General features: G+C 46.8%; 1 protein-coding gene across 3 annotated transcripts in view; it reads right to left on the bottom strand.

Annotated features, from left to right (window-relative positions):
• Positions 1 to 12,777: 12,777 nt before the first annotated feature.
• The window catches only part of LOC144172797 (uncharacterized), a 33,454-nt gene continuing 31,573 nt past the window's right edge, over positions 12,778 to 14,658 (bottom strand). For all 3 annotated transcript variants that reach the window (XM_077701404.1, XM_077701405.1, XM_077701406.1), the window contains one exon: positions 12,778 to 14,087. In XM_077701404.1, coding sequence (XP_077557530.1) covers positions 13,241 to 14,087 — 847 coding nt within the window. In that variant the 3' untranslated portion in view covers positions 12,778 to 13,240. The remainder of the gene's footprint in view (positions 14,088 to 14,658) is intronic.

The following is a 14,658-nucleotide window of genomic DNA, read 5'->3' as shown; positions in this document are numbered from 1 at the left end:
TTTATCTACACCGCGCACGCATACCGCCATCGGCCATCTGCGGCTTCTGTCAAGAGGAGGAAACACTTGACCACTTCCTGTTGTCTTGCCGGCGGTTCTCCTCCCTCCGAAATCGTCACCTGGAGGTTTCCCTCCGGTGCTTGGGTCCCGCCTTGTCGGTGCCTAATTTATTGTCATTTGGGGCAGTCGGGCTTGGTTGGTGCAACAGGGATGTTTGTCACGCTCTTCACTCATTTATTGCCGAAACAGGTCGCTTGCCTAGTTAATCAATCGCATCAACCAATTTTTAATCGTTTATTGAAACACGTGTTTGTGCAGTAGTATTGAATTTTTTTGTTCTAAAATTGTTAGCATCACTGTACCCTACTTTCCCTTCGTTTGAAACTAACTCATAAACTTCTTAAACAGTGAAACCACAATAAGACTTGTCCAATCCCCCAGAGTGGGTAAGCGCCATTCTTGTTCCGTATCCAACCAACCAATTTAAAGGTGCGACTGGAGGGTGGGAGAGGCGTAGGCGCTAATTGCAGCAACATGGAGGAGGCGGCAGCAGCCGAGGCGCAGGAGAGTGTGGCGTCGGGGTTTGATGCTGCCGTATAGCCGCTAAATGGTGTAGAGGGCGTGGCGCAGGAGCTGCGGAAATGCGGGGGAGAAGGGCGTCGAACGCGACACAGCCAGCTGCTCCCGCTGCCAAACACGTGGACAGCGTCGGCCAACAAGGCGCAGCAGTTTCGTGCACTTCTTTGGACCAAGCCCGAGTCAATGATGATAGCTTTATTTTGCCCAAAACTAGGATATCCCGAGTCAATCGTGTTTTTTTTTTCATAAATGTGCGCAGTCCAATGAAATCAAAATAGCTTCGCTGGCCAATCCGCCGCCGTACGAACACTTCGGACAACCTTTTAACAGCAGAGCTATCGTTGCTGGCCGTAATGTGTGCGACAGCATCAGAAAACATCACGTCATAGTTACTCCCGCCGTTTACCGCGCACGCGTTTTGCGATGAGCGTCCGGCATCGTCCTGGCTTGCGCGTGGCGCTCGCAAAAATACCAAGGAAACAGTCACGTGCGTCCGCGGCACAAGGAAGAGCACAAGACAGTTCGCAGACGCCCAGCTCGCGAAGCCGGTTCTAGCGCGTGCCGACGCGTTCCACTCTTGGAGGAATGGGAAAGCCTGCGGACAAAACGATCCGGGTCAGCCAGTCATGCATGTGGAAAATAGATGGATATGACGATGAGTACTATGAGAAGCGACGACGGAACACGTAAATAAATTTCGCAATACGTGGTGGTGTGTCATCCAGTGCTTACATAAAAAGAAATCCTCCAGCTTCGCCTTGTGTCACTAGTGCAAGTTTCACCAATTTTAAAGACGAAGGTGTAACATCAAACGCGAAAAGTCACCGTATATATACGTGGCCGTCGGCGGGGCCACCGCTCTATGGAATGGTGTACGACTTGAACTCATTTCGCCAGAGCAGCAGCCAAATCCTCTCACCACGGCGCTAAACCGGCACCTTGGCAGAATGGAACCTTGCTGCCACGTGGTGCCAGGTGCACGTGGCAGCACGTATATATACGCGTAAACGGATGCGCTCACATAGCTCTTACTGCGGGGGAACTTCAGCGTGATGAGCATCCAGTCTGCTTGTCAGAAAACGAAGGCCTGAGTGCTTCTTTTTTTTCGGACAACAAACGTCACATGGTTGGCCGGTTCTTCAGCACTTGCAGTGGTAGGCTGTTGGAGGAGGAGGAGGAGGAAAAACTTTATTGTGAGCCTGGTGATGTGGGAGTGGCTCCTCAGTCCAGGAGACCATGGGACGACCTTGCTGTCGTCTCAGCCCTGGACACCAGGAGTTGCTGTGCATCCAAGCCTGCGCTGGTCGTCAGGTAGGCTGTTGGACAGCTGTTGCTATGAGCAGAAGCAACACTACTTACATGACGTTTATATACGTAATTATGTACAACAACGTTGTTATCAATTTGGTGTTTACAGGAGCTGTGGGCGCAGTTTATGTGAAAGACCATTGTTGGCGCTACATTTGCTGCCCTTACCAGTGTGTGGTACAGAGCTGTGCTCTCGCTGTTTATTGATTACCAGCACAATTTTTACAACGATGCGTGAAGTTCGTGAAATAAAGTACAGTGTATCTCCTGGATTGCGCGGTGCTTCCTGCTTCGGCGTGCTTCTTCCCACGCCATCACTAACAAGGGTGGCAACGGGAAGCCAAAAGCCAAATTTTTTGACACTAGTACTTGTAGCACTGCAGTATCCCTTGCAACTTTGGAAGCTCGGAAAAGTTGGTACAACATGACCAAATACACAGAGTTGTAGGCACAACGAAAAGAGGCATTAACACAGTGTTTACTCGAAACACCTTTTTGTCACATCCAATAAACTTTAATTCAGGCCTCTTTTGTACCAGCTGTGCTGATTTCACCCCCCAAAATAAGGCACCTGCTGGTCTTTCTATGCACAGAAAGTATGGTGAGGTTGCAAAACATTTCAAGCTGCTGCGCCAAAACTATACGGACAAAAACGCTGGTGTTCAGCGGCGCGTACTAGATTGCACAAGAGCCACTAAATAAGCTTATTTAGTGGAAGATCAAGTGCACTGGGCACCAGTAATCTAGACCCAAGAGAACTCTTGTCAAATGAGGGCCTTTAAAGGTATTCCTTCCGCCTATTATTCTCCCCACAAAAGCCACAGATTTTATGATCTAAATATGGGAGCGCAAGCAGCCTTCGTGCAACACTATTTAGACCTTTGCCGGCCGCCTCTTCAGCCAGTGCCCACGTTTGAGGACACAGACCCATTCTTCCCTATTGAGCCACAGCAGATCAAACCTAATGGCGTGAAATGGCGCGCGCACACACCTTCCAAAATAAAAAGAAAGAAGTGCGGTTACAAAAGCCGGCCTCCAAATCCTCCACTCGGAGTGGTTTTGCCTTGCCCGCAGGTGCGCCGTAGATAACACAACACTGAACGACAGCCGATGTATTAAGTAGGAGAGTTATCAGCCTGCGCTTCCGGCGCGTAAACAGAAAAGCACAGCCGACCTAAACATGAATGCCGGCACGGCCACTTTGCACGGCCGGCATGGTATTCGGTACTAGTTTCGGAGATCAACAAGAACGACCAAATCCAAGAAATAATAACAAAAAACAGGTGACGTCACTTCCATGGGGCGCTCCAGCCGTTAGCGATCGGGCGAGGCTGGAGCACCCCCGGGGAAAGGACCCCCGGGGTGCAGCAGCCTTTGCCAGAGCTAGTGCGTCGCATGGCCATTCCCCTTTTCCCTAATTATATAGCTTATTTGAGCGAAGTGTGCGTTAAAAGTGGTGTCAGTATGATTGTAATGAGGCAACCTTTCAAATGAACCAAACTGGTGTTTTGTTTTTATGACTCCTTTAATGCATAAGCGGCTTCTGTGTATTTGTTCTTTGTTTTTATTGTTGTGTGGCGTCACCAGATGTTTTTTCCATGCTCAGTTGATGGGCGGAACTGCAAGGCCCGTGACGTCGAAAACAAAAAAACAACAAAAAGAAAATCTCTCCGGGCTGTTTTCTGCCCTTCGTTGCATCTGTGAGCGCAATCGGGATTGCTTCGGCGTGAACATATCAAAACAAAAACGCATGGCGCTTTGGTTCAACGCTTTGCCACGTAAAACACATGCTGCAGCCTAAATTTTCTTGGAATATACAGGGTGTTGCGACGATAATTGGAACACTTTAAAAAATTTTCTTGAGCGAACCACCGCTCTGTTTGCGCTCAAATCTGCCACGAAGGTCGCATTTTGTGGTCTATTTTGTTTGATACCAGGAACAACGATGGTACTTACCTGTGCATTCTGAAAATAAATAAAAGCGATTTTCCCCTATGGGAAAATGGCGGCCGATTTGGACGTGCGAGCCAGCGCAAGTTGATGTTGGAGCGATGGAACGACCTGCAGAGTGAAACGCACGTTTGGTATTCACGTACGGAGCCAAATGGTGCAGCAGACGATTAGAAAATGCACCTAGAAATGAGCTAGCAGACGATCAGAAAACCCGGTTTTCGGGCTCGCACGTCCAAATCAGCCGCCATTTCCCATAGGCGAAAATCGTTTTTATTTACTTTCAGGACAAACAGGTAAGTACCGTCGTTGTTCCCGGCGTCAAACAAAATAGACCACAAAATGCGACCTTCGTGTGAAGTTTGAGCGCGAACAGAGCGGCGGTTCGCCCAGGAAAAATTTTTAGTGCACCCTCCTCCACGCCATTCATCCCACCTCCTACTCCGCCACCTGCAAGTACTGTCCCCAACCCTGCACACTCTACCATATGATTTGGGCGTGCTCCCACACACTATCCCTCCCCCAACCATGAGCAGTTAAGGCATGCTAGCCAGCCCGGACCCCGGCGATAAGCTTCGGCTGGTTGAAAGGGCCCGCCTGGCAGCGACCGCCCAGGGACTTCTGGTCTGAGAAGACCCCCCATTGCCACTACTACCAAAACTAATACTGAAATAAAGTTTATTCCTCCTCCTTCCAATTACCGTCGCAACACACTGTAAGTACATTAACAAACAGCGTGGACTCCCGGGCTTGACTGCTTTACAGGAAAAGGCGCGGCTCACGCCGCTGCCTGCGGCATCATCAGGGTGCCCGGCGAATGTGGACTCGGTCACATTCGCCAAACCCATTCCCTCTTGCTGGACATTCGCAGCCGCCTCCACTTCTTCAAACGGAGCAGGGAAGAGAGAGACAGAGAGAGAAGTGATTTGCTAGAAGAGGGGAAAGGAAGGTGCACTTGGGTATTGAGCACAGGGGGGAGCTCACTTGCAGACAACCAACGCACCTAGGGAGGGCCTTAGTGGCGTTGATAGAACCAGGGTCCTTCAATGCCTTCAATGCTTTGAAGGACTCTGATAGAACCGAGTGCAGGGGGGGGGGAGAGGAAAGCGGGGATAAAAGACCAGGGAGGAGATGAGGAGTGGAATGGAAAAGATATCGCTGCGCCGCTAGGAGCGCCGTCAGAAACCGGGACGCCCAATCCGGCATACATCAACAAAGGGAAGGATGTCACAGCTAAAAGTCACGTGACAATTAATGCTCTTCTCATCACTTCCTTTATAGTTGTCATAGGTCGTGAGGCTTTTTTTTGTTCTTACTTTTCTGACGAAGGCAGCACGCACAACTTCAGGAGGCTTTGCACTGTGGGAGGGTCCTTTTTACTATTATTGCGCAAGTACACCCTTCAGCTGCGGTAGGGTCGCTTTGAAGATTGTTTGATTCCCGAGTTTCCGTAAACGTAGCCGCTACCTGCGCGATACGTTGTCGTGGCAACTGTGGCGTCGAGCGGTTGTATTAAGGGTTGGATGATGAACACGCGTGGCTTTGCTCTCAGCGCGTTGCTCATATGGCCTCTTCAACCGTCACTGACTCCGCTGTAGTACGGATGACTAGTGCCCCACTGCACAAAAAAAAGATTAGTGCCGCGGCAGAGGGGTTTCTTTCTCATTGATTTTTTTCTCTCCAAATCTTAGCTCCCTAAATCGGGCACAGTAGCCCCAATAAAGCTCCCAATCCTGGCCAATCCCCCAAGTGAGTATGAAACCAGTCGAGCATTCGTGTGTGGTGTTTCATCAAGCTTGCAGTGGGTGCAGCCTCTGCTGATGCTTGCTTGCAACTGCATGCATTAATTTTTATTGGGTTAAATGAACAGGCACAGTGCCAAAGCGAGCCAATCTTTGCTTTCCACAACCCGAAGTAATAGCTAGACAAGGTGCAGTAATGCATGCCATTATTTTGTCATTGTGTGCTTTGCTGTCTTCTTTTCATCTTTAATTTTTTTTAGTTTTCGAGTGAAGCACTACTACATGAACACATAGCCACGTCAAGCCCTCACTGCCCAAGTTTTCACAGCGAAACTGTATATTGCTACCTCCCCTCCCAGTTTTCATGTCGGTGGAGCCACGTAAATCAACATCCCTCCTCCCTTCTCCCAATGTAGCGCCTCCTTGCCACCGCCGGTCTCTGTTTCTCAAGTTTGACACACCTCGCACCGCCAATGCTTCTTTTGCAAGTTGCATGATCGGCTGAAAATGGCATGATAACGGTGCTAACACCTCTATCAGCAGTTTCACTTTTAACTTGCTATGGGAAGGATGCGAACGTTGGTCTACCGGCATAGCAGACATCGAAGGAGCGTCGGCAAGGCCCGGAACGTGAATGAGCGCGGAAACAACGAAAAGCCATTGCCTTGGAACATGCAGTCACGACCGTTGCCACCTCAAGTTTAAGCTTGTCGAGTAGCTGCGAATTCCTGCAGGATCAAGAGCAACTTGCATGCTCGGAACTCCGATGTGACCCAATATTTGTAGTTCACCTTGAAGGGCTTTCGAAGCCATATTCTCGGCGCTCTTTCACGTCTAAACATGCGCACATCACCGGTTTCAGTTTTTGCATACACGGTTAAGTAAAAAGGCAGCGCATGTGCACACACTACTAGGTTACCAAATTTAGGTTACCATGTTTGTACCTAGGTTACCAAGTTCAATGTAACAAAAAAGAAACAAGACCACTTGAAATAAATGGGTCGAAGACGAATGCCGCAGAATTGAATTTGCCCATGCTCCACTATGCCACCTTAATGAAAGTGCTTCTTCGGCATTTGGGTTTGCTTCATTATTCCGGAGCTTAAATTCACTCCCATAAAAGCTTATTTCTACATGGACATTGGTTCATTTTTTACTGTGTGAAAATATCATCCACGGATATGACTTTTTCAGCACAGCTGTGTATCTTATCTGCACATTTGGCTGATGTGAGAGGGAGAGATTTTGGGCAGTGGAGTGGCGGGGCCAACAGCCTGGCGGTTCCACCCATCTTGAAAATGCGTTGCTCGTTCTATGGTGGGTTGGCCGATCTTGACATTGCTGGATAGAGTGTTACCAAATGCCGCTTTCAGAGGGGGAACGACTGTGGCGCTGGAAGTATGCAGTTGCGGACAGTGCTTGTGACCCCTGCGACCAGCTACAATAGAGGCGACGTCTACCAGAGCAGAACTGTTAGAATGACTATATTTGCAAAGCTCGGGTCTGTGTAGACGTGGCTGGCAGATCACCAGAAGCTGTTCTAACAGCGGTGTGGCAGCAGTGAGGGCTCAATTAGCAGAGGGGCCAGTGAGGTCCTAGGAAGTGTCGTGGCACCTTCAGTAGAGGATATCAGTACGAGAGCAAGGCTGAGTTGCATTTAGGGTCGACAGGTAAACAGCGCGCGCTGCTGAGGGGTGGACGGTGCAGGGGAGACAGCTCCGACACCCATGCGAAGACAGATACCGTAAAAATTGCCTTTGCAGCAGTGAGGGCTAGACAACCGGAACAGTGCAGGAGATGACCTTGCCACGCAAAAAGAGTAATGACATCTTTGTGCCGTCCATCATGCAGACATTGACATATTGAAGCCAGGAGATTTCAACTTATCTACACGGTCTCAGGAAAGTGTGCCCAGCATGATCGCTGACAATGGCTTTAGCAGAAGTCTGGCAGAAAATTGTGCCAACTTGTAAACAGTGCCTATAATCATTATTGATCTGACTGGTGAGGCCTTGAATTATCTGTGCAGATGAAATACGTGAAGTACGGGTGAGGGCCCTTTCGAGGGGCACCTAAATTTGGCCTCCTTTTCGTCAATATTTTGGTCGCTTAAGGTGGCAGCAGCTTGAGAGGCTGACACGAAGTGCACTACCTTGATAGTGCTCAGTTATCCCTTCTTAGTGCACAGGATAAGCTTGCTGCCACTGGGTGACTTGGGTTGCTGGCATAAACAAGATGCAATCTGTGCTGTTGCCAGAATTGACTGGAGCAGAGATGGGAAAAGACCTCCGTGCCTGTGACAGAAGTCATAAGGCCCGCCTAACCAGCCTTACCGACCATTCGCAATGTATTCAGGGCTATTTGCTGGGAAGTGCATTTGGCCACCAGAGCCTGCCAACCACTGAGCGTTATTGCTTGCTAATGAGGTTTCACCAGGGCTCGCTGCAGAGGCATAGCCAACAGCCCTTGTCACTAGCAAGGTCATGAAATTAACTCAACTTCGTGCCCAGCTGCACGACCAAGCAGACCTATCCATCCTTCCTGCCTCAAACTCTCGACTGTAGGCTTTATATTGCTGGCTTCAAATCATAGCATCGAAACACCCTCAAACGGGGTAATTCCCGTATACCTTAACAATGTCAATGAAAAAGACCAAAATTAGATCTGCATTTGTGTAATGGTAGAGTTACCGTCAAGAGTTACAACCATTTCGTCCTTACCTGCACAGGTCAAGAAAGGGTAGTCGATATATTTTCTCGATAGGAAAAATAGGAAATAAGAAAAGATAGGAAATGTGCATTTCCCTGCTGAGTTGGTGATATATGCCACAAATACAGTCACAAGCTTCAACTACAGTCGAACCCAACTATATCAAACCTGTTTACATTGAATTATCCTTTATATCGAACTATTTCTGGACACTGTACATTTACAATGCGAATATATAGCAAAAACAACGCTTATATAAAAAAAATACCAGTGACAACCTATATATCAAACGCGAAATGCCGCAAAAATTCCCCCCCCCCCCAGGATGGCTTTCCCACGAGGTGGTGGAGGAATTCCGCAGGCACACCCCTCAATGTGTATTCGCCCAGCCCTAGCATCAAAGCCCGGACCCTCATGGGCAGCCCTTTCTCCTCCCTCAACCCATTCTCCCTATTGTGACTGTGCCGTGTAGGGTGAGCTGTCTGCACCCCTCGTTGAAAAAAAAATGATCCTGGCCCGCCCGCCATGCTTTTGTTTGTTCGTTGTCTGGTTCGTTCACGCTGTGTGGGCTTTTTCAGGAATGTAGCTGTAGTGCGTAGCGCTAGTCTGGCTCTAGCTAGCGTGAAGCGACCAAATTTACCTTTTACCATGAAGGTGGCAATCGTAAATCGAGTTGGAATTGGTAAGGAGGCAGACGTCCCCGACAGGCACGAGGTTCCTCAGAACACCTTGTCGATGTGGTTCTGGGCAGATGTTACTCAAGAAACCGCCCGATATTGCTTTAAATCTGCTGGCTTGTGCAGATTGAAAATCCTGAGGAGTACACTCAAACCTTGTAACAAAGTTTGAAGGGGAGCCGCTATTGCTTCGTTACATCCATTATTTCGTTTTATCAATTGCAAACATTTACAGGAATGTATGATCAGTTGGGTGAACAACTGTAAGCATGCAAAGAAAACCGCCTCACGGCCCACTGTACAAATACGAGACTGTATGCAATGAAAAATGAACACAAATATTTTGCTTGCTCAACGTGCACACTGCCTTTGTATTGTCCGCTAGACACAGATGGGAAAACGTCCGTCATGCTCCTTTCTTTCGGATATCACAAGCCAAAGACGTCCTTTTCAGTGGTGGCCACCACGTTGATGCCGTTTCCACCGTCGCCGTGGGTGCCGAAGAAACGACGTATAACGTCAATTGCATCAAGTTCCTGGGATGACGTTTGCATGTTGAATGTATGTGCACGAAAGACCATGGCATCTTCGTCGTTGCTTAAGGTGGTTTGTCCAATCACATCTGATACAATAGCATCGCCGGTCGGTTCCTCCATCGTTTACCCCGTCGGCACAAGCGTTGACGGAAACCACTTTGCACCGCTTCTCACTGCGTCATGTGGCCCGCACACCCGCTCGCTCCACCCCGCTGGTAGACCAAGTAAGGAGACTCGCTTGGCCGCGCATGGCAAGGCTGTTTATGGCCGTGAGAACGACATGAGAATATTGAAGCAGCTGCAACAAACGACCGTTGAACTCCATAGAATGCTTCATGCACCCTAGTCAGGTTTTTAGGGGGGGAGGCTAATACAGTTGTTTATATCCATTAACAGGTCAATATTCGTTAGGAGGTTTCACAAGGATTGTTCTCTATGGGGATTTCAAAGGGAATTTTATTTACTTCGTTATATCGATTATTTAGTTTTATCCCGTTACGTTACAACGAGGCTGAAGTGTACAACCAAGACACCACCGGTGTTTCCGAATTGTGGAACCACCTGTAAGAATTTCTGGATGCCGTTGCCAGATTAATGGTCGGTGAGTGTGTGAGTGTGGATGATGGCGTCACAACCATTGGAGAGTTTGGAACACTACATTGCCGACATCGTACGAGCACAACTGAAAGCGCGAGCAATGAGCAATGCAACGACGATCCTCTGCCCACAACCTCCAAAATGACTGGTGCACTCGCATTAGTCTGGCGCTCCTTTGCACATAAAAGGTTGCGAATTCAGCTGCTCCGACCGTTTGACAATGCGGGGAAGTTTTCATGCACTCAGGCACCAAGGTTGTCCAATCAGAAGATAAACGACTATTTCTTTGGAAAGTAGGGCAGTTTCATCAATAGTGTTTTTATACGTGCTATGTGCTTTATGACCTCCAATTCCTAGCTTGCTTATATCAAATTATCCCGTACATCAAACTGATAGGTTTTTTTGCGAGTTTGACATAACCGGGTTTGACTGCATACCGTACAACAATTCACAATGGCTGCAGTCATGACACGATGACATTCCAAGCAACGTTCCTGATCAAAAATAATACGGCGCTCCAGATAACTCAGGAGATGGAACAGGAATGGCTACAGCAGCTACAGTGAATTTGGGGTGACTGCCTTCAGCAAACACCTGAAAACCGCTTCCTACAACAATGCACTGCATCACAAGTTCTGCATATTTGCAACTCTGGTTGCCACTGCATACATGGATTCTATGGTTGAACACGAAGCCTTTATTGTACATTTGGATTAAAAAGCCCCAAAGTTTCCTTGAACTGAAAAAAAGGTATAATTTGCAAGTAGATTTTATACTCGTTTTTTTGCGTAACTTTTGAAATATTATGACCCAAATAGTACTTTTTGTTCACACCTGGCATCAGAAGGCTGATAGTATTTATAGATTTCAAATCTTTGGGAAGTGTAGATTCTTATGTGGCTCAGCAGTTATAATAGGAGTGTGGGAATATTCATTTTTCACATAAACAATAGAATATTACTTTACTGTTTATTCACGTAGAAGGTTGAGGCATTGAAAAATGTTCCAGTATTACCAATGGTGAGGTTAGGCTGCTTTTTGCTCCGAAAATGATATTTTACGATTATTTTTGTTGCTACGTACTTTGCCCTCAACAGTGCTTCGATGCAATCGACCGCCATACAAAATCACTTAGGTAACCAATAAGAATTGAGAGGCTCTACCTTATTTTTCCCAACTGTACCCTGACTGTGCTATTAACACACCCTTGCAGTTCAAACGTCGGGGTCGGGTCCCCTGTGCCAAACTGAAGAACATTGAGTGTGGTGACAGGTGCAGAATGTTGCATATGGTATCTGGAGGCAATCTGCATGACATGGATACAATAAAATGCTTATTTGAGGTGCATCTTTCTTGTTTAAAATGTGATGTCTTTATTGCACACGAATGACAAAAACAATGTTTGACAATCAGTATAAGGCGTCCATTTATTATGCGCACATATTTGAGCACACTTACACGTGAGCAAATACTGTAGAAGGCAACACTGAGGTTTGTAACCTAGACTAAGAAAGCATGGCATACAAGACACAAATATAGAGTGAATGGGCAGGAGCTCACAGACCAAAACATATGGAATACCTTATTTCTACAGGTCCAGGAGCAATTTCGTGTAACAGCCACTGTATTTGCCTATGATAAAAGATGCGTACAGTTTCTCGGCAAAGTTCTTCGAGATGTACCGTACCCATAGTGCCCCGAGTTTTCCTTGGTTGATGAAGAGCCAAGGTATGATATTAAGTAACCTTGTGCCATGTACGTAAAACACTGACTTTATTCCAGTGTTTATATTGTAAGAATGCAATGCATGTGATAGTGTGCAGTCTGTCTGCAATCTTTTCATATGTGTGCAATTATCCATCGTCAGATGCTGAAGTTGCTTTCAAGGCAATGTTTTTCTGACACACTCTGAACACGACAGTTTGCCACCATGTGATCTTGTTGAGTAATGACCGCTTCTGTGTGAAGCTTCTTTGACAATGGAAGCAAACGGCCTTCCATCACTGTGCACCCTTCTATTTAACAAACATCCTGTAAAACAATGATTTTTTCACAAATGTTTTATACAAAATTTTTTATGTATGCAACATCTCATTCATATATACCTGCACTTAACAAGAACATATTTTCAGTATAGGCCAGAAATATCAATTTTTGTTGCGTAAAAATGCAATAAAAACACGTATTGTTTTACAACAAAGTTTCAGACATAAATTCTCGAAACAGTTTTTTAACCCAAAAAAATGTTTCATGACAATCACCTGGCTTTTTTTAGCAAAGCACATCTGACCTGCAACCCACTAGGGCTCCTTGCTAGAGTGCTATCTTTCATGATTAACCAGGTATCGCTTTTAAGTAAAGCTCTTCTGACAGATGGCACACGAGAATGGCCTCTCGCCAGAATGTGATCTTTCATAACAAGGTGGGGTTTTTGAGTGAACCATTGCTGACAGATGCTACACACATAGGGCCTCTGGCCAGAATGCAATCTTTCATGAATGACCAGGTAACTCTTTCCACTAAAACTTCTGACAAATCGTACACACATAGGGCTTCTCGCCAGAGTGCAATCTTTCATAAGTAACCAGGTTCTCTCTATCACTAAAGCTCTTTCGAGATTCTGCACGCATACAGCCTCTCCCCAGAGTGCCGTGATTCGTGCCTAACCAGGTTTATTTTATTACTGAAGCTCTGCTGACAGATGCTACGCACATACGGCCTCTCACCAGAGTGCACTCTTGCGTGGCTAACCAGGTGTTCTTTGCGAGTAATGTGCTGGTGACAAATGCTACACACAAAGTGCTTCTCACTAGAGTGCAATCTTTTAAGAACAGTAAGGCTGTCATTAGTTGTAAAGCTCTTCTGACAGATGCTACACAGCTAGGGCCTCTCACCAAAGGGCAGCCTTTTATGAGAAACCAAGTTCCTTTTATCAGTATAGCTTTTTTGAGAGATGCTGCACACATACGGCCTCTCACCAGAGTGCGATCGTTGGTGCCTATTCAAGCTGCCCTTTTCAGTAAAGCTCTTCTGACAGATGCTGCACAGATAGGGCCTCTCACCAGAGTGCAATCTTGCATGTTTTACCAAGTTGCCTTTATGAGTAAAGCTCTTTTGACAGGTAGAGCACACATAAGGCCTCTCACCAGTGCCCTCGTTCGTGCCTAACCAGGTTTATTTTACGTTTGAAGCTCTGCTGACAGATCCTACACACATACGGCTTTTCACCAGAGTGCACTTTTGCGTGGCTAACCAGGTCACCTTTACGAGTAAAGCGCTGGTGACAAATGCTACACACAAAGGGCTTCTCACCAGAGTGCAATTTTTTATGAACAGTAAGGGTGCCATTAGTTGTAAAGCTCTTCTGACAGATGCTACACAGGTAGGGCCTCTCACCAGAGTGCACTCTTTTATGATAAACCAGGCCACTTCTATCAGCATAGCTTTTTTGACAGATGCTGCACACATACGGCCTCTCACCAGAGTGCGATCGTTCGTGCCTAACCAAGTTTTTTTTTTCAGTAAAGCTCTTCTGACAGATGCTGCACAGATAGGGCCTCTCACCAGAGTGCAATCTTTCATGAGCAACCAAAATGCCTTTTCGAGTGAACCTCTTTTGACAGGTAGTGCACAAATAAGGCCTGTCACCAGAGTGTATCCTTTCATGAGCAACCAGGTTGCTTTTGTCAGTGAAGCTCTTTTGACAGGTAGTACACACATAACGCCTCTCACCAGAGCAGATCCTTTCATGAGCAACGAGGCTGTCTCTTTTAGTGAAGCTCTTCTGACAGATGCTGCAAGTGTAGGGACTCTCGCCAGTCTGCACTCCGATATCATTATCCTGGCATTGTTTACCACAAACGGATTTCTTGTAAACAGTGCAAACGCCATGCATTTTACTGGAGCACACCTCCATGTATGTGCTCTGGTGGTTGCTTTCTTGATAGAACAGGCACGAAGATGGCGTCTCTTCAAACTTGATTGCCAGACTGTCATCAGAAAATCACAAGTGGGCAAAATTACACACAAGCTTAACCAGAATTGCAATATTTAGCTGCTGGGCCTAACAAAGCAGTTGATCTGTACAAAAATGCACGGTGTTAGTGCAAACATACTAACAGTAAACAAAAGAGAAGGTCATAACTTTAGTAAACAGCTTGCAAGCTGCGAGTAGGCTGTTGGGTCTGTAACTCTTAAGGTCCTTGGTATCTCCCTTTTTTTGAATTAGAATAACGTTGGCGTTTTGCCGGCTATTGGCACTTTTTGTGTGTTTAAGAAGCATTCAAAAATGGTGCAGCAGGCTGTTCCAATACTATATCTCCTCCTTCCTTTGAAAGATCTACAGGTTATGCTGTCGTCACCTCCATCTTTCGCTCTTCTCATGTCCTTGAGAGCTTTTCCTACTTCCTATTTAGTAACGAGAGAGACATTGCAAATTAAGCTTGTACTCTCAGTGGTTTCCCCAGATCTAACGTTGCTGGCATACAGTCTGGTGTAGAATCGTTCTGCTGCCTTTATTGTTACCCAGCTGTAATGTTATTCAGCTCTCCTCTGAGTGGG

This window comes from Haemaphysalis longicornis, unplaced genomic scaffold (assembly GCF_048455015.1).
Source record: "Haemaphysalis longicornis isolate Haplotype H1 unplaced genomic scaffold, Haemaphysalis longicornis Haplotype H1 scaffold_26, whole genome shotgun sequence".
Classification (NCBI taxonomy): domain Eukaryota; kingdom Metazoa; phylum Arthropoda; class Arachnida; order Ixodida; family Ixodidae; genus Haemaphysalis; species Haemaphysalis longicornis.
Note: the sequence above shows the minus strand (reverse complement) of the source record. Positions and strands in the feature narration are given on the sequence as shown.